Genomic DNA, 25990 nt, shown 5'->3' with positions numbered 1-25990 from the left:
TGCTGGGATGATGTGTTTTTTAGTATGAATGAATATTTTAGCACTTCTGGTTACAATGTCCTGAAGTCAATGGATTTTTTTCTTTTTAAATGCCTGAAATAGGGGCCATCAGTTGTACGCACAAGTTCAGTATATTTTCTTGTTTTATTCTACAGCATAGAATACCACCTTGTGAATTTTTAAAGCTTTTAACTTGTCTTGGGCAGAAAAAGGCTGTCAGAGTGCACTAGTGAGCAGCTGAGTTATGTCCCACATGATGACAATTGTCCCAGACAACCTCTGTGGTCTCATTTAACCACCTGCCTTTTCAGTTGCAGAAGACTGTAAAACTCAGTCCCCTTTCACAGCCTGTGTGTGCGCGCGCGTTTATAAATCACACTTTTATGAAACATTTTAACTCAAACTTTCAGGACCTTTTTACATTGTCAGAGATTTGACAACTACCTCTGACATCGAGGTCCAGGACATGGGGACCTGATAACCAGTCCAACCTTAATCCCTTGACTACAACTAGTTCTTGTTTTGCTCATAGTGCAGATGCCTAATGCAAGAGGAGTTTGAAAGTTAGAATCAACAAACCGTTCCTTTTTTTCCACACCAATTAACTTTATTAAACACAAAACAAGTTGCAGACTTGACCATTTATTTTGTAAAGTGATCTAAACTCAAAATGTTATGTTGATAAACTGAAAAAACTTCAACTGAGGAAACTAAGCGACAAAAGGGATTGTCCTAATAATAATAATAATAAAAAAAATAAAGTTAAGTCAATGGCTCCTTTGATGCGGTCTTGTTCAAGGACACATTTTGTAGATGCTTAGATAATTTAGTGGCATCTGACAACTTTGTTTTGGATGAAGACTTTTTGCGTTTGCACGGCTTGATTTTTGGCTTCTGTAAGATAAGATTCAGATGAGCATCTCCAATACATAATGTATTGAAACAAACATACTGAAAATAAGTGCCACATAAGTTCACCTGTAGTTTTGTCTTCTGGGGCTTATGGACCACAAAATGCCTCTTCAGACTTTCCTGGGAGAAGAAGAAAAAAATAAAATGAATTTTCCTTTAGTTCATTAAAAATAGTAAATAAAAGATGGGGTCTCTATGAACTTAAAAAATAAAATGCTAACCTCCATAGCAAAAGCTTTACCACAGCCTGCAAAAGGGCAAGCAAAGTCACACTTTCCTTCATGAAATACCAGAATGTGATTCTGGAGGTTGAAGTTTGTGGTGTAGCTCTTTTCACAGCCTTCTCTAGCACACTTAAACATGCACCGCTGCCCAGAGTGAACAGACTGTTTGTGCTTCTGCAAAAACCAGGCATTGTGGAACATCTTCTTGCACTGGTCACATGGCAGGGTTACTGTAAACAATATAACATTTAGCCCAGGGGAATTATGCAACTTGCATTAAAATCTATAATCAAAATGACTGAACATGTACTTCCGTGTGCGTCCTTTTTGTGCATCTGATACTCTGACCAAGTTTTCCCTTTGAAGTTACAATACTCCTCATCACATGGATAACCTTATATTTAGGAGGGAAAGTTATGCATCTAAAAATCCTAAACTCAGTTGTTTTGAAGTGAGAAAAGGTTTTTGCCTGATGTATACCTTCATGCATCTTCCAATGTTGTTTGAGAGCTTTAGAAGAAGCAAATTTGTCATTGCATCCCTCAAAGTCACACCTGTTAGAATAAAGCATGAGTAACTAGTCATAATATAGGAGCCACCAAACGAAGCACATAAGAATATCCTCAAGCAACACTTACTCAAAGGGCAACTCATTTGTGTGCTCACAGATGTGAGTCTTCAGTTGATTTTTCTTATGGAACTCCTTTCCACAGTCTTCATGGTTGCACTAAAAAAAAAAAATTGCCAAGACATTTAAACAACAAGAAACATTAGAATGTATACAACTATGAAAAAAGAAACCATTTAAAGTGACTCACCACATAATAGCTCTCTTTTTGGTGGTGAGCATGAGCAACATGGTTCCTCAAGCTGCCAGGCGTGGAAAATGCATCTGAACACCCGGTGACTGAGCACCTACACCAGTTTAAACCAGTTGAGAAGCAGAAAGGTGCACAAAAATAGCATGGTAAGGGTAATATGTGATTACTACGTATAAAAACCTAGTGAGCTGCCTTCCTAGCCAGCCTTTTGGTAACATATAATACCCATAAATACTGTCAGGGCAGTAGGGCTGCACAATTAAATCAAATTTCTAGTAACCGCAGTTATAATTATGGATTCCACAAATTACATAATCATTCAAACTGGCTATTAATCGTTCAAAGTCCACTTAGCCAATGTTATTCTGTGTGCTTAAGATGCGTTTTTTCCTTCATGCTATCTTAAGGGTTTTCCCATTATTTTAACTTTAGCATAACATACTACCATACATATTTTAACTTTTATAAATTTAAAGAAAACAAGCTGATGTATAGTTGACATTTGAGCCTAAATACTATAGGAAAACAGTTTTCAGTTAGTGGTTTCAGATTATTTTCATATAAAAATACTGCATGCAGTTGTATGAAACAATTGCATAAACATCAATGTAAGTTGTGATAATCGTAATTAATAAGTCGCAATTACAATTTCAAGGGGAATAATCGACAATTATGATTTTTGTCATAAGCGTGGTATTAGCTCTACCAGGAGGAAGCGTGATGGTTCAACATGTGAATCAGTGAATCGGTTGCCTAAACGATTCAATGATGATGATTCAGATCACTTACAACACCAAAACATGTTCATTTTTTTGCCACCCAACTCCACAAAAAAACATTTAAAATATGCTGTACTAAGTAAATAACTTGTATAGACAACTAATATGTCATATGCAAGTTCAAGTAAACAAATGATGTTTGTGAGTGGACTCACAGGTAGGGTTTCTCCCCGCTGTGGCTCAGCTGGTGTCGAGTGAGCTGGTAACGGGTGCAAAAGCTCTTCTCGCAGTCATCGCAAACAAAGGGCTTCTGATGAAGTGTTTAAATAATAATATTCAGACCCAATAAGTACTAATATGAACCATCAGCATCTAAAACCCAGAAAAGATTCAGTTATTGATTGCGGTCACTCACCAGTCCCGTGTGTCTGCAGTGATGCGCTTCCAACTTCCACAGTTTTGCAAACGTCGCTTTACAGTCAGCGAAAGAACAAATTAAATGTTTATTCGTATGTTCACTTCTTTCAACCATTCTAGCCGTTTATTAACAGTTTCTGTCAGATGGTGGCGGGTCGGTGTTCGGCCCACAACGCCGGAATTCCATTGAGCTTGGTTTTATTCTGAGTGGAACATACCATCTGCGTCCTTTGAGAACTTTGTATTTGCAATTTTATCGACAAAATCAAATGCTTGTCATTTTTATGTATACTATAAGCTTGCATATTATTTTTATTATGTATTATTTATTAATAATGAAAGATACAGTACTAATTACCCAATGCTTTTGCCTCGCTAATTGTAGTGTCGTACTCTCACCATAAGTCGACGTGGCTTGTTCCTGATTTGAATAGAGCTACCTGTATGATCACATGACAGACGCGTGACATGTCAGGCCCTCAGTGGCTCTGTTTTAGATTTTTGATATTTTAGATATGGTTTCGATATAAAAAAAAAATAATAAATGTTCTATTTATAATTTGTATATATTATGTGAATATTATAGTAATAGGATACTATGTTATATTGTCAGAATATATTTCTCTTATTCCAATCTGGTTCTTTTTTACGAAATGAACCAGCATCACCTCTGCTGTTTATTTCCCATGGTGATTCACACGTGATAAACACTAAGCAACTGCTCACCTTCACAGACTTGTGATCAGGACTGAAGGTCTTTGGGATTGTCTGACAGAGATTTATATGCATATAAAACTGTCAAGAGGCTCCATTCAAGTATGAATGTGTCTGTGGTGTTTAAAAGACTGCCTGGCTCCATCCATCTCACACACACACGTGGAAATTACTGCCCTAATTGTGGTTTATCAGCATCCAAGAACAGCCCACTGATATGTATGATTTACTACAGTCAAGATTCCTCCTATATATGTGTCCCAAGGTGACCATGTTTTATTTCAAAGCTATTGTTGAATACTGTAAATTATTTCTCATTTCCTGCTTGCTGCACTTTATCCTGAGGCAAAGGGGTATTGTTTTTTTCTTTATTCAGCTTAGAATTACCTGATCCAGAACTTATTCACAGGGTAAACAACAATACTTTAAGGGTAAACAACCAAAACCTTAGAAATAATCTACAGTGAACAGCTTACAAATGTAAGTAAACCCTCTATCAAAGTCTTCCAGACTCTATCCATCTGACATCAAGTTCAGAAGACATTCCTGCCCAACCATCATCGTTGTGCCTCTTCCTTCACATCATCCGGTATTGAAGTGTCCCAACTCTCCTGTGTTTGGGACTGATCAATAAAGCTGCCTGTGTATCTCACTGGCCATGATCTGTCCTGATAAACCAAAAAGCAAAACAACAAACACCCTCTCACAGCCAAACAATGGGTTAATGGTGATTGGAGAGTCGTCTTCAGTCTCCCGACTGAGCCAGTCTTCCTGATTTCACAGACTTTGGGGGATTTCAAAAAGAGTTAGAGACTGTGGTGGGAGAAGACAACATGATGTCTAGTTGTGTTCTCTATCTCTATATGTCATGTTTGCTTGTCTCCCCTGCAGAGAGAGGAAAGTTAATGTGTAACACGTGCAGTCGATACGGCTTGATGGCCTAAATCTCTGAGTGTCAAACAGGTATGATTAAGGACCTCAGGACTTGCTTCAGCCCACTCTGCTCTATCCCTTTTTCCTCTTTACCTCCTTCTGTTTACTTTGTTTAATTCAATCTAAGAGTCAGAGCCTTGCGGCATTGTTATAGAAGCTTGTCAATCTCCGCTAGTAGTTACAAAAAAGTAGACTGTACATTGTACATTGAAGGTATTTAATATATATATATATATATATATATATATATATATATATATATATATATATATATATATATATATATATATATATATAAACAACTATCAATTATATAATTTATAATTTGTTCAGAGTAGTATTTTCTGGCAAAAATTAATGAATGAACAGTAGGGTATGAAACAGGTACATTTAAACGAAATTCGACAAAACACCGTCATTTACAAATAAACTTATTAGACTTATTAAATCATTGAATCACTGTTTATTTACATGATCCATCTGAACCAACCAATTCAGAGAAAGAATTGGACTATTTCTGAGTGCATATGAGAGAGAGCACCATTTAAATGAACTGAAGGATTATAATCAATCTAACAATCCAAAAATACATATGATAGAGAGGACTGTTTCGGATGAAACCATTTACTAGAACGAATCAGGCTTTGTTACATACGAGAGAGAATGAACATTACATTTAAGAGAGAGGACCGTCTGAACAAACTGACTCACTAGAAAGAAACGGACTGTCCAATGTTACATATAAGAGAGAGGATTGTCCAAATAAACAGTTTTAGAATGAATCTGACATATGAGACAGAGGGCTGTTTGAATAAACAAATTCACTAATATGAATCAGACTATCCAACATTATGAGAGAGGATAGTTTGAAAGAACTGATTCACTAGATTGAATCAGATTATCCAACATTACATATGAGATAGAGGACAGTTCAACTGATTCACTAGAATTAAATGGACTAAACAATGTCAAATATGAGACAGAGGACTATTTAAACAAATTGATTAAATAGCTTTACTCTGAATTCCATACATATGACAGAGAAAACTGTTTAGGATGAAATGATTCACTACAATGAATCAGTTAGATGTTAGATGAGTTTTGTATTTTAAAGCTTATAAACTGACATAAATTATTTTCTGTCATGACAACTCTCTGAGACTTAAGCGTGGTAATATACATGGTAATGTTAATGTATTTGGTCTTAGCTAAATGAATTTACCAGTACCAAGACTTGCTACTGCCAATACATCTACAGATATGCTGCTGTGAGCATGTAAGAAATACTGCTACACATATAACATATATGAAATGACCCCGATATATAGCATACATGAAATCATCCCATAGCAGATCTATAGGCCCTACAGGTGGAGCTGGGGGAGGTGGAGGGTTTCTGAAGCATGCTGCAACTGCTAATGCAAGCATTAGCCGGGTTTTTGAATGTTGAGCAGCAAGCTCATTGGCTGCTGACATGAAAAGAAACCAATCAGCTGCGCCATGTGAATGATGTCATTATGTCATATTGCGTTAGACCCCATTGACCTGCGCAACCTAGGGTTTCATGACAGAACCTTGGATTTAATTGCATAATTTAAATCCAAATAAAAGATTATGATAATATTGTCCTGTCTTTGATATGTTTTCTATATTTCTGTCAGATATTTGAAATGTAGTGTTTCTGATTGAATTCATGGGATATGAGTCAACACTGTAAAGACATGGGCTCCCATTCATTACAGGGCCCAGAAAACAAGTTATGTTTGATCTAAAGATCCGGTCTTAGTGGTATATAGTCAGTGTTAATTCATTACTAATGAAAATTCCTCCACCACTCTCGCACTTTCGTCATCTTTGTAGTGATCAATACCAGGGCAGCATGTCACTTGTTGATTGATACTATTGATTATGACCTCTGTGAGACCTCATCACCTTCATCCCAATCCTTACAAATATCTAACAGCAGCACGATATCAGAGGGAACAGGGCCAACGGATAGGCACAGCACACAATGAGGTTATCTTGTCGTCCTCACACATTCTCACAGTCATGCTCTGACCTCTCAGTGTGCCATCCTAATACTGTGGCTAATTCCCAGACCTGTGTGTCAGAATAGATCATGCATAAAAAAGGAATAAGGTCAGATTCTACCCCATGCAGCTAATTCTAAATCAAGCTTTTCAACTGTAATGCAGAAGTGTGGTGTACATATCATGATATAAAAATGCAGTAAAGGACGTGCATGTGAGAACATCATGAAATTAAGGCTGTTTCTCATTCACACCCACACAGCTGCTGCGTATCTCAGGAACTGACCCTAATTAAAGCAAATATTGGGTGAAGTACTGAGGTGGGATGAGATAACATATTTGTCAGATATGCATTCAGGCATTCAGCCATTCTGATTACACAGCACAAGTCAAGATAGAGAGAGGTGGTCCTCGCTTAGAATAGTACAACAATGGAAGTGTACGTGCTCCACAAACCAGAAATATTGAAACCTATTGTTTTATTTTTTCATTTTGAATAACACCTCCCTGCATCATATTTACTGAATAAAATCAAATACTTGTTTATACAAATTTTGAGGTACTGATTCCAAAAGTATTGGCTGTTTTGCTTTTACAAAATATAAATGGGGATTTCGTAGCATTTTTGTTTTCGACAACCATTTGTAAGGTGAAGAAGTCTTGCATTAGGCCTTAATCACCAGATAAACTGTGATAAAGACATGATTTCTATCTTCCTTTAAGCCATGTTAAAACTATTTGTTCAATTCACACCGATTCTCAAAGGTATCAGTCATTCTTAACACATTGATTTCCACCGAACGCCTGATTTCCACTTTTCCTACTTCCACTTTGCAGATTGTAAGTTAAATTAGACATCTTGAATTAATCTTTTTGTCATTACAACTGAGATGTTTGACTGCTTGTTATGTTGATAAGTGCATTCAATTTGATACAAATATATAATTTGAAAAAACTTGTATGTGATGGAAAGTTTTTATTGAGATTTCTGCACCCAGCATTATCAAATAAGGTTATATTTTGTCTTTAAAAAAAAATCAGATTAGATGCAGGGCTGATGCAATACCTTTATTGTGAATGTTTTATCACTTCATTGTAATGCCAGTATTGCCAATATGCATGAACACACACATATATAGTTATGTATAAGCTATAGTTTAGGCGTTTCTGCCATAATCATGTTTTCATCAACGTCAAGAACAGTTACTGAGATTTGTCTGAAATTTCGCTTTATAATCTAATACCAAGCTTCATATTACAAAAAAAATCTGATACAAACCAAAATACACTGTCATGATCTATTCTACTAAAGTCTAATATTTAAATTAGATATGCAATTAAAATGTTCAATGGTGATTTCAGGCTCTAACAATGGTCTTTTCAGGCTTTTTCCGTCAGGCATGAGGGGAGCGGCTAATGCTGCCCTCTAGTGACAGCTCACGTGAACTACCATACAATTAAGCACAACAATCATTTCAGAAATTATCTTTAGATCTAGTAAGGCAAATAATTTGATGTTCCTTCAGAAAGTGTTTTCTTTTTCCACTCTTCTTTAAGTGAAATAGACATTATTTTCTTTGTATTAACATAAGGTATATAATTACCTTGAGAGATTAGAATCATGACACTATAAAGGTGTTTTTCTCTTTTTTTAAATCCACCTGTGTTCATTTGTGATTACGTGAACACTGTAAAAACCTTCCTGGGTTTTCATAACTGCATCTATAGGTAAGAGCAGGTATGGAGACCTACAAACAGCAGAACAGGCTGAAAAAATGATTTCGAAAACAAATCTACATTGCATTTTTCAATCAAATATACAACACAGTACTGTGAGCTGTACATTTATGTAAAAAAGTTTATCTACTGAGTTGTGATCTGGAAATTATAATCTGGCATAACTAAAAACATGCACCTACAGTTCTATAATGGACTGAAGTAACAGAATTGTGTATTATGACATGTTTCTTGTAGTACTCTTATAGCAGGTCACTGTCAACTTATATCATCTCAACAACAAAACTCAGCTCAAATTCATTCACACAATACAGTTAAAGAAAGAGTTCCAAACTAGCAGTTTATGGTACAAAGATCTTTATTCTGGTCAGCAGATTTATGCCATAAACTCGTAGGGGATGGGCTCCAGGAGCTGAGGCTCGTTGTTCTTGGTGCTGACAAAGTGTGCTGGCCGTGGAGCAGCAGGCTGAAAACAAAAAAAGACACATCAAGACCACAAGCAAAGAACATCAGCCAGATGTGTTATAATAGTGTGTTCTACACAGTGTCATTTTAATCAATCAAGTTTGGCATATACCAACATGAAATTTACATCAGGGAGTATAATGAAATACATCCATGTTGACATTTAACATCCAAGACAGAAAGCAATAAACACTAAATGATCTTGTACCTGGCGTTTCAGCTCAAACCAGGTGCCCTCCTTCTTGGCCTCCAATTTCTTCTTCTCGTTCTCCTTAACGCGCTTCAAGAAGCTGTCTCTGCTCATTGAGTGCTTAACATGCTCGATACGCACATTAATTCTCTTAGCCAGGATCTTGCCCCTAAAAATAAAAACAATAATCGGTCATTTAAAAGACAAGAGGTGTTCACATTTACAAGATTTATCCATGAGTGGCATGTTTCCATGTAGACAATCTGGCAAAGGCATTAATGTGCCTGTCCAGGATGCACAGGAGGACTGCTCTCGCCCACATTAATGACCACTTAGGGGCACTGGACGGCCCTTATGGCAAAGTGAATCTGGGGCATTACACATTAAGAGTCTTCTTTTAAATTGATCATTCAAACTGATGTGTAGTCAAGTGACCTTCAATTTAAGTAAAACGATTTAAAACCATCAATTCAGAAGTTAACCTCCAGCTATCACCATCTAGAGTGAGTTGCATTATTATAACATCTAACATGATTTTTTTTTTGTATTTTAATCAAGCATACAGAGATCACGTCTTGTTCTAAGCGGTACTTACTTGACTTGCTTGTTGACAATGATTCCTACAGCATGCTGTGTAACATTATAAATGCGTCCTGTTTTGCCATGGTAGCATTTATGAGGCATGCCCTTCTGAATGGTACCTGTGCCCTGGACCGAAATTAATTTCAGATGAGTTACTCTTGTCAACAAATTTTACTGTAAACAAATCTGTCATTTAATAAATCTTACCTTGATGTCCACAATATCACCCTTCTTGTAGATGCGCATGTAGGTGGACAGAGGGATTGGGCCTGTTGTAGAAAGAAAAGCCATGTCAGGTCTAAAAAGTTGTATAACAATATGTTTGCGTGTGTAAATGACAGTACGATTCAAGTGGACGTACCATGCTTGCGGAAGGGCCTGGCAAACATATACCTGGTCCCCCTCCTCTTGCCTCTGGTGTTTGTCATGATGCCTTATTACTGAAACACAAAATAAAGTTAAAAAACTACTTTCTAGAAGATATAAAAATAAAAAAAAGTTTTCAAACTCTTCACTGAACTGTACTTGATATCCAACTACAACATTAGAGAGTAATTACTTGGCTTAGAGCCTTTGGTCATTACTAACTGTACAATATGATTAAACATAAAAATGACAGTTAAATGTACACAACTTATTTAGATGATGCGCTGCATTTATTCCAATAGTGATGAACAATAAACAGTTATGGAGACTTAAATTATGAATCGAACACATCAAGACAAGTCTTTTCGACAAAAGCTCGTTACAGATCTAACAAACATTAGTTCATGATCAAAAACTACAGTGACACCATTGAATAAGGGACCGAACAACTGTTTGTGTTCTTAATACATCGTACGTGAATACAGAGAAATGTCTGTCTTTATTTTTATCTTCATGACTATGTCTTTACAAGGATGGCCCGCGTGGATAGGACACGCTCCAGCTCGACTCTCGGTTCACTATTTACAGCATGCAGGAATGCACAAGCGTTCTTAATTTCGATGCATTGCCAGGTAAGGTATTTTTGGGCGCTTTGTGTGGCACTTCTGCTCAACAAGAGCGATGTAATTAACGACTTAATACATAACGTGTGGAACACTTCTTACCCCCGGTTGCTCGCAAGATGGCGGGTACGGCGGAAAGAGAATGATGGGGTCCTGCGGCGTTTCCTTCAAAGCACATCTAGGAAGACCGCTCATTTGCCTGAGTAAAAGTATCAGAGCTGTCGATTCATGGCCAGTAATGCCAACGTCTTACAAAAACAGTTAAGAATTTTGATTTCATGAATTTGTATTATTATTATTATTCATTTAAACCTGCATGAGAGAGCACTGCATGGATTATTTTTAATGAATCGCGTAGACGTATTTATTTATTTAAAATAATAAGCTTAACCTTTAACTTTCATTCTAATTGATTTGATTTAGATAATGTAACCCTTATTAGGTAATATACACCTATTATAATATAAATATATTTGTATTATAATTTATACAATATAATTTATATTTATTTTAAAATATTAAATGTATTAAGTTTAGTTTTTAAAATATTTTAATATAAATCACAACAGTCCACTAGCTCTTTAAACTAATTTAAATACTTAAAAATCCTGGTTAGCGCTTAAATAACGTTGCTCTTTTGTTGTTTTTGATTGCTTCCATTGTCCTCGTCTGTGTTTTGGATAAAAGCGTCTGCCAAATTGCTAAATGTAAATATAAATGTTAAGTTCATAAAAAATTAGTTTTGAACATTACACCACCAGACCATAAGCTCTCTATATGTAGATTTACATAAAAAAGCTTGAACCAGGTTCATGAAAACTCTAAATTATTTACTCAAATTAAAAATGTAAAAAATTAAAATTGTATGTATTCTACAAACTCTCTGCTGACCTGAATATGCACTCAAAAAAAAAACTAGTTTACTAATTATTTTTACTAATGTTCAGTAATGTCTTCCTGAAAGTTTATTTTTCTGTTGTATATTGCACTTATTATTTTATTCAAATTAGTGACAAATATAACTTAATTTTACTTTATTATTTTTAATGTAATTTTCTTGTGTGTGTACTGTAGTTTATACCTCAGCTGTATTACAGTAGTTTGACGAGCCGGTGAGGCACTAGGACCCCGCGGATCTCGCTCTGGCTGGGACGCAGTCTGTCCTCACGGGGACTCCTCTTCGCCTCCGCGCGGTGATTGGGTGGAAGATGGCGCTGGGCGAATGGAAATCCTAATGACAGTTTCCAAATTTGCGTCTTTTTGTACCATGGTGAGTAAATATCAATTCAATCACGGATACGTGTTCGTCAGTTCACGCATGATGTTGTAAAGGCTCGGCTGATGCATTAGTTCAGTGAATCTGTCTCTTTGGGTTGCCAGTTTTCCTCTGCTGCAGTTGCGAGCTGTCTTTATCCGCCTGTGTGCTTGCTTTGAATTTTGCCTTGGGCCTAAATAATTAACTGTTATTTGGTAGATATATAACACGGCCGTGTTGTCTTCATAACACAACGTGAGGGTTTTAAATTCGCCAAATCCTTGTAGGATCTGCTGAAGGCAGCAAAGCCTGCTAATTGCTGAGCTGAACTGTCATTCAGCACGGGTTATGATCGCGAGATGTGCTTAACAAGCGCGAGACAGTGACATCTAAATAATCTCCGATTGTTATTTATGTGTAATAAATGAGTACAAGCATTCAGACGAGCATTGTGTTGAGTAACTTGTGGCAAACGTGAGCATGATGATGATGTGAAACGCGTTCAGTGTAACGTTACCTGAGCTTCAGTGCTAAGCTGTTGCCAGTGCGGTCACACCGTGATTTCACAGTCCCATCCCCTCTCTGCATCTCCCTGCCCAATGTGTTCCTATATATATTATCTGCTTTATTTGCGTTTTAACTGTTAATTACATTTTTTCCGTTGAATTTGTCGTTTTTAAATGTTAAAGTGTCGGCAGTGAAATGCTAATGAGTGCTAATGCAGTTTTACCTCATCAGATGTCCTGTATGTTTTTAGTTTCACATTTACGTTTTTTTTTTTTTTTTTTTTTATAATGTGTGTGATATTGCAATTTTAAAGCACCAATTTTCAATCAGTGGACGTTGTTCTCTTATCAGATGTGTCTCAGATGTATCTGACGTCTGTTAAAATCTACTTTGGTTAACCCTAGCATCCGTCCACTATGTTGTAAGTTACTACAATTATAGTTAATACTGCAAAACCACAGTTAAATGAAAGGGTATCTCCGTGTTGTTAGAGTAAATGTTAGATTATCTGGTCATTTTATTTATTTATTTATTTATTGAACCAACTTACCATCGTTTTATCGTAGTAACAGTAACTGTATGTGGTAGAAACTGTGGTTACTGTGGTAATGTAAAGGACTCTCTATCTATCCAGTGGCACACAGCTGTAAATGCCTGAACAGCTGTTCACCTGTTCTGTTGCAGGGCGCCAATGCCTCCGCTTTGGAGAAAGAGATCGGCTCGGAGCAGTTCCCTGTCAATGAGCATTACTTCGGATTGGTCAACGTAAGCAAAGACATTCCCTGCGGTCTCCCATTGTCTCCTTCAAGCGGTGTGTTTATTGTTATATATGTGTGTGTGTTCTCTGTTTCGATCCACAGTTTGGAAACACCTGCTACTGTAACTCTGTGCTCCAGGCTCTGTACTTCTGCCGGCCGTTCCGGGAGAAGATCCTCGCGTACAGGAGCCAGCCGCGTCGCAAGGAGAACCTGCTCTCCTGCCTGGCCGACCTGTTCCACAGTATAGCCAACCAGAAGAGGAAGGTTGGCGTGATACCCCCGAAGAAGTTCATCACAAGACTACGGAAAGAGAATGGTAAGGAACACGAGCAGGAAAGGATTGTTTTTTAGTTCAGTTGAATTCTTGTTTTTACTGTGGATTTAGATGCTAGTTCTTGGTCAGAAACTGAGGTACAAACCCACTGAGCACTGAATAGTCATCAAAATTTTTCAGCGATTTTTATCATATTTTACTGCTGTTTCTGTACATGCAGTTTTTATGTCTCGGTGACCAGTGAAAGTGCAGTTCTGACTCTCTGCCCATCTATTAGATAGGAGCCTGGTCTTGTTAATCTGAAATAGCTTCCCGGAGGCGTTGCCAAGATGACGGCAGAGTGGCACGACTTGCCTAAAAGGACTTTGGTATATCTTCCCACATCGTGACGTAGACATGTTGGGGACGTGTTAGCACTTTACAGATCTTCTTTAAGCAACAAGAGCTTCTAACACTCCAAAGAGGAAGGAAAAATTTATAATCATATGACCCCTTTAACTATAAGCTTTCTCTTATACAAAACAGACTTTACAATGCGGTCCCATTAGTTAATGCATTAAATAAAATGAAGTAACAATGAGGAATTCAGTACAATCGAGCTATTGTTCAAGTATTTTCTTTTACCATAAACTAACTAACAATGAAAACTTTTTCTAAAGCATGTATTAATCTTAGTTGAAGTTAATGTTAATTTCAACATTTACTAATACCTTAATTAAATCAAAAGTTGTATCTGTTTAAATATTGATTAATGGACTTGAACTAACAGTTAATGTTAACAAAGAATAACAAATACTGTAACAAATGTGTTGGTCATTGTTGGTAACTAAAGTGATCTTATTGTAAAGTTTTAAAATGAGATGAACAGATACAACTTTTGATTTTAATAATGTATTAGCCATGAAATGAGATGAAAAAATACTTTAAGTATTGCGTTTAATAAATAGAAACTTTTTGTAAAGTTTTGTTGAAATATTATCGCAAAACCATCAGCTTCAGAGTTATTTTCCATCATCTTAGTTGTTGACACATTGAACATTCATGTAACTCATAATTATGATGTTTCTGACTTGAAGGCAGTAATAATCTAGATGAAGCAAGTACATTAGAAATATACATTAATTAAATAGCCTAGTTTTTATTGGCCAGAAAAACACAATGGATGCTTTTGATATTTTATGTATCATTCTTTCTCTCTGTCACCCACAGAACTGTTTGATAACTACATGCAACAAGATGCACACGAGTTCCTCAACTACCTGCTGAACACTATAGCAGACCTGCTACAAGAAGAGCGCAAGCAAGACAAGCAGAATGGCAAATTGGCTAATGGCACACTTGATTCACAGAACAATAACAGTACCCCCGCCTCCTCCACCTGGGTTCATGAGATCTTCCAGGGCACGTTGACCAATGAGACACGATGCCTCACCTGCGAGACGGTAATAGCACCTCACATAACTTAACTGGAATCCCTTCAGTCCAAAAAGACGGTATCCTGATAGTTCTTCTGACTGTGATTGGCTGTGCTTTTATCTGAGGTGTGTCTTTGGACTTTACTCTCTCACAGATAAGCAGTAAAGATGAGGATTTCTTGGATTTGTCAGTGGACGTGGAGCAGAACACTTCAATCACACACTGTCTCAGGTCTGAAAGCACACTCACACTTAAACCCAGTATAAACAGGAATACATTTGTCCGTTTTAATAAACAATAATTTTTCTTACTGGCCCCTTATAGAGGTTTCAGTAATACAGAGACCTTGTGCAGTGAGTATAAATATTACTGTGAGGAATGCAGAAGTAAACAAGAGGCACACAAACGGTGAGCTTTTTTTTTTTCTGGTTCCTGGTTTTTTGATCATATATTCACCATATATACTTCATGCATGAATGTGTTTGACTCTAGAATGCGGGTTAAGAAACTTCCCATGATCCTCGCCTTGCACTTGAAGAGATTTAAATACATGGAGCAGCTGCAGCGCTACACTAAGCTGAGCTACCGCGTGGTCTTCCCTCTGGAGCTCCGCCTCTTTAACACCTCTGGCGATGCCACCAATCCCGAGAGGCTTTACGACCTGGTCGCTGTGGTGGTGCATTGTGGCAGGTGAGTCGATACAAGTTTTAATGGAAACCAGGGAGCCAGAATGGACTTTCAAACCTTTGTAAATGTGTTTTTCTTCCTCCTCCATTGTCTGATTTCACAATACTTGCGTGTGTGAACAGAATCTCCTCATGCAAGCATTTTGAAATCTGTCCTTGCAAAAAATGGGGGACTTTACTGATTTGCTTCCTCGATTTGTGACTTATTTGTGTGTGCTTGTCTGTGTGTGCTTTTATAGTGGTCCAAACCGAGGACACTACATCGCAATTGTAAAGAGTCATGATTTCTGGCTACTGTTTGATGATGACATAGTAGAGGTAAGATGCCATCCGTCATCTATAAGCATCGGTCATGTACTGAAATAGAAACTTGCAAGATTCAGGGTTCCCACAGTCAAGAAAACAACATGAAAATATAAGAGAAATTTAAGATAATGATTTGCAAGGATTAAAATATATATAATATACAGGTATATACAAAACTAAAAAGGTAATAAATTTATAAAATAAATAATAATAATAATAATAATAAGCAATAATTAAACCATGTTGAGTTTTAATATAATAAATATTGAAAAATTAATTAATTAATGAATAAATAATTCAATTATTTAATATATAAAATCTTGAAATATATGTATGTTAAGGTGTAATATTATATATAAAATTATGAAATTGTATATATAGTTTTTTTTTTTTAATAATTACTAATAAAATTAGGTATCAAAAGTAAATCAAGTTTCTCATAGTAAATATATATTTAGAAAAATATTTATTTACTTGATACGTTTGGAATGCAATCTTTATAAAATTACATTTAAAGAGTAGATCAAATTATATAGTGTTTTTATATTGTATGGGTATTTGTCTAAGTATGTTTCTTTACAAATGTCATGGAAAAGTCATTGATTGCAGAATGATCTTTCTGCATTTGTAAAAAAAAAAAGTGTTCTGTTACTCCCTGTAGAAAATTGATGCCCAGGCGATTGAGGAGTTCTACGGATTAACCTCGGAAATTTCCAAGAACTCTGAGTCCGGGTACATCCTGTTTTACCAGTCCAGAGACTGAGAGAGGCCAGAGTGGCGTCCCCTGACGGACACCTGTGCAGCAGGCATGCCTGTACCTAGAACCCTGCTACATCCCACCTGCGCAGGTTCTTACTGCAGCGACACACACACCCCACCACACCCGTCCAAGCCCACCCTCGCCAGTCTCCACGCAGCAGTAACGTTGGATGCAATGCAGTCGCAAGGCCTTTTGAACGTTGTTTGTTAGTTGTATTTACGTTGTGGGAGCGTTTAATCACTCGTGTTCAGTCCTTTACTGTGGAGAGAATGTCTTTAATGTATCAGACTGTATGATACGACCGGGATTTGCATTCAACTTTCATGCTGCAACCTTTTGATTCCTGTGGGTGTGAGGAGGCTGAAGACTAGTGCATGGGGAAAGCAGGTGTGTTTATTATAATGGTGGGGAGGGTCTAAACGCTCCGGTGCGGGGCATTGCGGGTTATGTATTTCTACCTTGTACAGAGTGATATTTGTATAAATATTATGAGAATTATAATGATATTACTGATATAGCCAAAAAAAGAGGATAGAACCAGAAAAGATGTATAACACTATGGTGCACTTTTGATACAGTTTTGTAGATGTGGGAAGATTAATGTAAGGGTTTGCTTGAGATGGCCTGTTGTGAATTTATCATTTTCTGTTTTAAAGAAAAAGAAATAAAAGTGTATACACCAAGATAGGATGTATGCATGCAAGCATGTAAATAGCAGCTATTAGCAGCCTACTGCGATTTGACTGGACGCCTTTTTCATACAACCAAGCCTTTTTTTTTATACTGTGCTGATGACTCATTCTTGGTCACTGTAGCCCCTTGGTGGCTGGTCAAGATTACTGCAAGATGGAGAATTGCATCACATCATTTCTTTTTCACCGATTGCTTTCCTATATCATTCCATTGCCAGCCTGTTATTGCCTAAAATGTGGATGAATCCTTTTAAATTTGCATGAAAGGTTACATATATTTATTAACGCTCAAAAGCGATTCTCAAATCTGTCATTTGAGAGCCATACTGAGCCTAGTTTCAGACTGGAAAGGATTTTATCAGGCGTCATCACTGACTATGTATTTTACTTTGTGAGGAGGTATGAGTCCGTCTGAAATAGAGGCATGGGGATGAAGGCTGCATGGGGTTCGAGGATGGAGGAGAGAGGGAAGATAGTGGGGGAAGTGGGTGACACAGATGAGTGTGCTGTTAATAGCACATGCCAAGAATAGCTCTCATAGGGGAGCAACACAATGTGCATCTTTCCAGAAAGATGCAGTCTGAATGTCAGATGCTAGATAAATGGGTCTCATCCTACACAAATACATAGCAATACCTTCTGGGTCTTTGAAATGGGTGTGTTTTCTATTTTGAAAAGCCGTTTTTTTTTTTTTAAGTGAATTAAGATTTTAAATGCTATATCAGACAAAGGATGTCTTTGTAGTGTTAATATATTGCATTTTGCCAAGTCAAGCTGAATTTAAACATTGTAATTGGCATGTTTAAGTGCTTTCAAAAGAGTAACAGGGTTAGGATTTACTGTTAATTTAGTCATTTACCAGACTTTTGCTCAAGGTCATAGCTATACAAGGTGCTTATGAATTATTATAATAATTACTATTAATAATTAGTTATTGAATATTTAAAATCATTTCCCTACTTAAAAAGAAAAAAGATAGCAATGCCCTTCAAGTGTTCACATCTTTTTATTTTTTTATGGAATACACTATTTTAATAATGATAAGGGACGATGTATTACCTGGGGACACATTTAAAAAAAATGTTAATATCAAAATATATACAAACATATATATATACACACACACACATTTAATATAGTTAGATGGATACACTGAACAAAATTATAAACGTTACTTTTGTTTTTGCCCCCATTTTTCATGAGCTGAACTCATATCTAAAACTTCTAATGTACACAAAAGGCCTATTTCTCTCAAATATTGTTCACAAAGCTGTCTAAATCGGTGTTAGTGAGCACTTCTCCTTTGCCGAGATAATCCATCCACCTCACAGGTGTGGCATATCAAGATGCTGATTAAACAGCATGATTATTGCACAGGTGTGCCTTAATAAAAGGCCACTCTAAAATGTGCAGTTTTACTATATTGGGGGGTCCGAAAACCAGTCAGTATCTGGTGTGACCACCATTTGCCTCACGCAGTGCAACACATCTCATTCATATAGAGTTGATCAGGTTGTTGATTGTGAACTGTGGAATGTTGGTCCACTCCTCTTCAATGGCTGTGCGAAGTTGCTGGATATTGGCAGGAGCTGGAACACGCTGTCTTATACTCTGATCCAGAGCATCCCAAACATGATCAGTGGGTGATATGTCTGGTGAGTATGTTGGCCATGCAAGAACTGGGATGTTTTCAGCTTCAAGGAATTGAGCACAGATCCTTGCAACATGGGGCCGTGCATTATCATGCTGCAACATGAGGTGATGACCGTAGATGAATGGCACAACAATGGGCCACAGGATCTCGTCAAGGTATCTCTATGCATTCAAAATGCTATCAATAAAATGCACCTGTGTTCATTGTCCTTAACAAATGCATATGCCCATACCATAACCCCACCACCACTTGATCCACAATGTTGACATCAGCAAACCTCTCACCATCAGTGAGGATAACACCTCTCCAAAGTGCCAGACATCAAATGTGAGCATTTGCCCACTCAAGTTGGTTACGACTACGAACTGCAGTCAGTTTGAGACCCCGAAGAGGATGACGAGCATGCAGAAGAGCTTCCCTGAGATGATTTCTGACAGTTTGTGCAGAAATTCTTTGGTTATGCAAACCGATTGTTGCAGCAGCTGTCCGGATGGCTGGTATCAGATGATCTGGGAGGTGAAGATGATGGATGTGGAGGTCCTGGGCTGGTGTGGTGTGATTAAATTAACATTCAATTCATGGGCAACAGCTCTGGTGGACATTCCTGCAGTCAGCATGCCAACTGCACGCTCCCTCAAAACTTGCGACATCTGTGGCATTGTGCTGTGTGATAAAACTACATTTTAGAGCGGCCTTTTATTAAGGCACACCTGTGCAATAATCATGCTGTCTAATCAGCATCTTGATATGCCACACCTGTGAGGTGGATGGATTATCTCGGCAAAGGAGAAGTGATCACTAATACAGATTTAGAAAGATTTGTGAACTATACTTGAGAGAAACAGGGATTTTGTGTACATAGAAAAAGTCTTAGATCTTTAAGTTCAGCTCATGAAAAATGGGGGCAAAAATAAAAGTGTTGCGTTTATAATTTTGTTCAGTGTAGGTAGATAGATATATAGATAGATAGATAATGTCCATGTAGGTCCACCCCTAAATAAAACCGTAATTTGTGGCAAAAGCAAATCGTACGAAAACATTAGATTTTACGAATTTATAAGAATTAACCACCAATTCTCAGCGATGCCATAGAAGAACCATTCATTCAGTCAAAGGTTCGTTTAAAGAACCATCTCTCTCTTACCTTTTTGTAATCCGATGAACCTCCTTTCACCACAAAGAACCGTTTGTGAAACAGAAATGTTCTTCAGATGTTAAATGTTTTTTTTATGGAACCGTTTAGACAAAAAGTTCTTCTATGGCATCGTGAAGCACCATCTTTAAAAAAAATTTATATATATATATATATATATATATATATATATATATATATATATATATATATATTTTTTTTTTTTTTTTTTTTTTTTTTATTATTATTATTAAAAAAATACGTTATTTTCTCGTAGCCTATGTTCACAATAATGCCCATCACAACACACATGTCGCGTCGTTTAGTTTCCGAGCAGCAGATCAATAGGTGACTGGATCTTCTGCCCTGAGAAGGAAAGCTCACTCCTCCCAGTGCCTCGCACAGCCGCAGTCGGTGGCGATGCTCGTGCAGACGGCGAAGAGCCGCTAGTGCTGCTGGCTGTAAGGATTCTCCGGAGCATCCGATTCCCCCATCCGTTTGCGCGGCGCTGCACATGTGAACAGCGCTACCATTAAATACAATGGAAAGACGAGAAGGACGCAAAACCATTTAAGCAGGCGCCTCTCCTCCAAACGACAAGGTAGGGAAGCCTCCAGATGGGGAGTGAATGGGGACCGGCCGGGTAGGCTATATTTGAAATCAGTCTGCTTTGCATTTTACAACACATGAATGATTTTTATAGAGCAATAACTTAAGCATTATTATTATAAAGCTAAAACGACTGAGAGGAATTAATATGTGCATCCAGCTGCTTGCAGTGAAGATGTGCTTAAAGGGTTCATATCAGATGCTGATGCAGGGGCGGTTTTGGAACCCGCCTTTATTTAATACCAGCACTCATCAGGACCCCCTTCCCGATTCTCCACTATTGTACTGTAGGCTATGATTCAAAATTATCTTAACAATAGTAGGTTCCCATATCCGTTAAATACAAGTAAGGTAAATGTGTCTTTACTTTTCTTAATCTGAGTCTTTGTTTTGCACAAAAGATCACAGAACAGAGAGGTAATGCATGATTGTAGTGAACAATGGCTTTTGTGATAACTATTATTGGCTAATTTTCCAGTCATTTCTGTTACAGTAGATTATTTCAACTGTCTTTTTTCTTGTATGCTTAATTACCATGCATACACTGAACATGTTATGGGAAAAGGCAAAAATTCTACAGAAAAGACCCGTCAATTGTTTATCCTATTTCACATATGACATTATATTGTATTCATAGATTAAATAAAAAGCATGTAATTCTGCAGTAAAATATTGAAAAAGTAAAAAGTATGAGTCATATGGTCACCAAAATGCTATTCCATAATGTTTGTAATATTTACAGGGTTTTTTATTTTTATTTTTTACAGTAAAGTTTTCGCAACCACAGCTAGTTTTATAAATGTAATATTTAAAGGGAAAGCCCACCCCAAAAAAATGTATACTTAAAATTCTCTAGTTATTTACTCACTCTCATGTCGTTCTAAACCTGTATGAGATGGAAAAGATAGTATGAATGTTACAAATAGTTTCAGTTCCCATTGACTTCCATTGTATGGACAAAAATTACAATGGGAGTCAACTGGAAACGAAAATATCAACATTCTTCCAAATGTCTTCTTTTGTGTTCTAGTCATATAGGTTTGGAATGACATGAGGGTCAGTAAATGATCATTGATTTTTTTTGTGTGAACTATCCCTTGAGCACACACACACATACATACACAAAATGTATTATAACTTCTATTTATTTATTTATTTGCAAACAAAAGTAGTGGATTATTTTGTTTTGTCTTTTTTCTTTAGACTACCTTCACACCTCACTATGTTTTTCTGCGTGTGCCATTTTAGACGAGAGGCAGAATGAGTAAAGAGGTGCCAGTTTCTCCCAGCTGGCTGGCTCAAGATCCCACCTGGGGCAGCAGTGGTGCGGGGAGCATAGAAAACATCACCGTCGGAACATACCCACCTGTGGTTGTCCTGCCGGCGAGGCCACCCGCCGAACTGTTGGTAAACCCTTGGGACATCGTGCTGTGTTCATCTGGCACCATCATAGCCTGCGAGAATGCCCTGGTGGTTTTGGTCATCTGGCAGAACCCAGCACTGCGCGCCCCAATGTTTTTGCTGATTGGCAGCCTAGCTCTAGCTGACTTATTGGCAGGTTTAGGGTTAGTCCTGCACTTTACCTTTGCTTACCTATTTCAATCTGACTCGGCACAGCTGTTGACTGTAGGTCTGGTGGTGGCATCCTTCTCAGCATCTGTTTTTAGTCTGCTAGCTATTACCATTGACCGCTACCTGTCATTGTACTACGCCCTCACCTACAACTCTGAGCGAACAGCCGCATTAACATACACCATGCTGGTGCTTCTGTGGGGAGTATCCTTATGTTTGGGTTTGCTGCCGGTTACCGGTGTGAATTGCCTGGGCCAGGAGGTGAACTGCAGTGTGGTTTGGCCCCTAACAAAAAACAACATAGCCGTTCTGTCCATCTCCTTCCTTCTGCTGTTCGGCCTCATGCTTCAGCTCTACACGCAGATCTGTAAAATTGTCATGCGACATGCGCACCAAATCGCCCTCCAACACCACTTTTTAGCCGCAAGTCCTCACTATGTCACAACGCGGAAAGGTGTATCCACCCTGGCGATCATTCTGGGCACATTTGCAGCTTGCTGGATGCCGTTTACTGTTTACTCGCTAATAGCCGATTATACATACCCGCCCCTTTACACGTATGCCACCCTGGTTCCTGCAACCTACAACTCAGTTATCAACCCAGTAATTTACGCCTTCCGCAATCAAGAGATCCAGAAAGCATTGTGGCTGGTGTGCTGCGGATGTATCCCTGCCAGCGTGGTCCAGCGGGCACGGACCCCCAGCGACGTCTGATGTGCCTAGGGAATTACACAGGCCAGAGAATCCCCCGATCCCTGGGACGAGAAGGGGCGTGTGTGTCACCCGTTTATGTCTTCCCCTAATTGTTATGTGACAACCACTGCCACACAATCTTTGCCTGATCCCAAGCCGACCAGCTGGCACACCCTTAACAGGAAAAAAGGGGCAGAAACGGATGCTGTGTAGCAGGCAGCTGTAAATATCATGTAATATATATATGCCTTTGTATTTTTTGTGCTTGATCTGGCTTGGCCACAATGACAGCCTCCTGTTGCACGGGCTGTGAGGGCGAAGGGGGATGAGGGACAGCATGAGGTGCTCAACTTGACTGGATCCTGAAAATCATTCATCTTGTCTCGCTGTTGCTGCATTCAAGAACGTGCGCTGAACGTGAACCGTGGTGTGCTAAAAATAGACAAGATGCTCGGTGATCTGCACCTTGCGTCCACCAAAGAAACCGAACTGGAGAATGCATGCACGTGAGAGAGAGAGGCGCCCACTCTCTGTTCTGTTTGATTTAAATCTCATCCCAAGCGTGGCCGAATGTCAAATGTCCTCCAAAGCAGAAAACCATGAAGAGCTAACTACGATCTCAGAATGAGAACCACTCTATAAATATCTGTACCCATTGATGCCTTTATTTTGGTTTAGAGCGGAAGTCAAACTGTCTCTGCATTCTCTTCCATAAATGCGGGATGAAAGTGACTGGGAGAATGTGTATGTATGTTCATCTAAACAGCCCCCATGTGAATAGAGCATCTCTTCAAAGAACTGTTGAGTACAAAACGTGAATTAAGTGGCTGAGAATAAGAGGTTTGTTTATATGCAGCAACATGGAGGATGGAACCGAATGTATTTTCTATTGATTTGCTTTTAATTTGCATTGTCTCTGAATAGAGCACTGCTCCATTTATTATGTTCAGCTGGTAATTACTACTGGATCTGGGATAGCTGTCACACAATGGTAGTTCACAGCATTTTGCTTGAAATTTATATGTATTGCATTCGTAAAGAATGATGATTTGGGCACAACATTGAGATAAATTAATCTGAAATATTTAGTTTGGAACAACTTGAGTGAAGCCTGTCAACGGAATGTCTGCATAATTTCATCCAAAAATCAAAAGACAAAAATAATTGCACTTTAACATAATTTTCAAGCAAAAAAAAAAATCATTTACATTTAAATTCCAAAAACAACAACAACCTTGAAAAATGTATCACGATTTCCACTAAATGTTAAACAGCAGAACACAGTTTTCTTGTCAGTTTCAACAGTTTTCAACATTGCTAATAAGAAATAGCATATGACATTTATATGAGACATATATCTAAAATATTTATTATGAATTATGTAGTTTGTATTATATATTATATTACATAATCTTATATAATTAATTATATAATTATGTAATTATATAATATTAGTTTTTTTTTTTTTTTGTTATTAATCATTAGGTTAGGGTGTAAAAATTGATTGGCCAAAATTAAATAAAAGTCCCAAAATTTTCTTCATTGTCTTTATGCAAACTAAGAACTTTTTGATTTTGGGGTGAAATATGACCTGGAAAAGATTTCATAATATTCACCCTTAATAAATTATTTTCTTAACTGATGAAAATGTTAAAACATATGCCAGCCAAGCTACACTTCCACTCTCAAATGAGCCGTCCATAGATTTACATTCACCATAATTGTTAATAAACTGGTGAATCTTCTGAAACGGTCCACACAACACGATTATAATGAATAGAACAGCTGGCCTCTCATACCTGGCAAATGTCAGATGAGGGAGATTGTTATTATACTTTCATCACAACTAAAGCTGGAGTCATGCTACTATTATGAGCCGAATTTTACCCCTGCTTTTTACCTTAAGCCCTCCAAATGCCAGCAAGCCACTATTCATTTCAGTGCTGTGGCAGAATCCATCAGCGAGCAAGAACTATGGACCAAGCTTTTCATCAAATTATAGCAATATTCTGGCAGCAATAATAGCCATGCCCAAGCAAAACCAACACCTCAGCTAGTCGAAAAAAACGAAAAACCCACCATGAAAATACGAGTGGATTCCAAGAACGACTGACAACTGTACTTATTTTGACATCATCCAAATAATATTAATGAATCAGAAACTGGACAGATCTCAATTCATGTAAACATGTCCATGATCTCACAGCCTTGTGTTCTCTCGTCCAGAAAGTGACTGTGCCTGTGGTCATTTACGATATCTAACTATGAATGAAATCTCTCTGTACACTCAATGTGACCTACTCTGCAGTATGCATTTGCTTTTGTGAACCTTAGAGATGTTTATAATGTGTGTAAGGAATGTGATTTGTAAGGCGCGACTTTCAGTGCATGGCTCCACGTGTGCGTGTACATGTGAACGCATGCATATATGTTAGTATCTCCAGGAACAACAATGTAGTTGGGGGTAATAATGTATATTCCCCATAGACCTGCATGGGCTAGAGTGGATACCAGTCTTCCCATCGCACTCTCTTTACATCGTGCCTGCGGGTTGAAAACACCTTCATGACCTCTATACGATTCCACTGGAACAGCACATGAGCAGTAGGGAGCAGGTATGCAAATTTTAATAGGGTTTGGCATTGAGGCATCTGTTGCAGGTCTCGTCTGACTTTCGAGGAATCATTTATTTTTCTATATTCATCGAAAGTCTCTATTTTTCCCCCTCAGTCTGGATTCTTTTGGAATTCCTGAGATTTTATTTTGTATTCTGATGCGGTGTATGGTCTCTTCTGAATGTAAAGACAAAGACATTCTTATCGTTGCTATGGCCGATCATCTTGATATTGTAAATAAGGCATGCAACTTTAAGGAGGCATGATGGCAACTCTCACCTGATGTCATAGAGTGATGACATATTTGTGTGACCCGAAAGTTAGCATC

General features: G+C 37.8%; 4 protein-coding genes across 5 annotated transcripts; 2 read left to right on the top strand and 2 right to left on the bottom strand.

The window, feature by feature from the left end:
- Positions 1-587: 587 nt before the first annotated feature.
- Positions 588-3319, bottom strand: LOC132123853 (transcription factor IIIA-like). The gene is made up of 9 exons (XM_059534545.1): positions 3092-3319; positions 2892-2986; positions 1955-2051; positions 1775-1863; positions 1617-1690; positions 1447-1530; positions 1134-1366; positions 979-1032; positions 588-894 (listed from the first exon to the last, which is right to left on the bottom strand). Exons 1-9 carry the CDS (start codon positions 3206-3208, stop codon positions 763-765), a joined length of 975 nt encoding a protein of 324 aa, XP_059390528.1. The 5' UTR covers positions 3209-3319; the 3' UTR covers positions 588-762.
- A 5528-nt stretch (positions 3320-8847) lies between these two features.
- Positions 8848-10915, bottom strand: LOC132123974 (large ribosomal subunit protein eL21). Its single transcript, XM_059534676.1, has 6 exons — positions 10836-10915; positions 10106-10184; positions 9952-10013; positions 9758-9870; positions 9181-9331; positions 8848-8973 (listed from the first exon to the last, which is right to left on the bottom strand). The coding sequence occupies exons 2-6, from the start codon at positions 10170-10172 to the stop codon at positions 8884-8886; spliced, it is 483 nt and encodes a 160-aa protein (XP_059390659.1). The 5' UTR covers positions 10173-10184; positions 10836-10915; the 3' UTR covers positions 8848-8883.
- A 909-nt stretch (positions 10916-11824) lies between these two features.
- On the top strand, positions 11825-17378 carry LOC132123973 (ubiquitin carboxyl-terminal hydrolase 12A-like). Its single transcript, XM_059534675.1, has 9 exons — positions 11825-12003; positions 13180-13260; positions 13356-13569; positions 14737-14969; positions 15098-15174; positions 15268-15351; positions 15436-15633; positions 15869-15947; positions 16597-17378. The coding sequence occupies exons 1-9, from the start codon at positions 11956-11958 to the stop codon at positions 16696-16698; spliced, it is 1116 nt and encodes a 371-aa protein (XP_059390658.1). The 5' UTR covers positions 11825-11955; the 3' UTR covers positions 16699-17378.
- Positions 17379-20707: 3329 nt separating this feature from the next.
- On the top strand, positions 20708-23234 carry LOC132123994 (G-protein coupled receptor 12-like). Of its 2 annotated transcripts, none has more exons than XM_059534709.1 (2): positions 20708-20774; positions 22031-23234. In XM_059534709.1, exon 2 carries the CDS (start codon positions 22043-22045, stop codon positions 23066-23068), a length of 1026 nt encoding a protein of 341 aa, XP_059390692.1. In that variant the 5' UTR covers positions 20708-20774; positions 22031-22042; the 3' UTR covers positions 23069-23234. The 2 variants fall into 2 exon arrangements, with proteins under 2 accessions (XP_059390692.1, XP_059390693.1); XM_059534710.1 differs by having other exon boundaries at positions 21986-23234.
- Positions 23235-25990: the final 2756 nt, after the last annotated feature.

Source organism: Carassius carassius, chromosome 42 (assembly GCF_963082965.1).
Source record: "Carassius carassius chromosome 42, fCarCar2.1, whole genome shotgun sequence".
NCBI lineage: Eukaryota > Metazoa > Chordata > Actinopteri > Cypriniformes > Cyprinidae > Carassius > Carassius carassius.
This window is presented reverse-complemented; position numbering and strand designations above follow the sequence as displayed.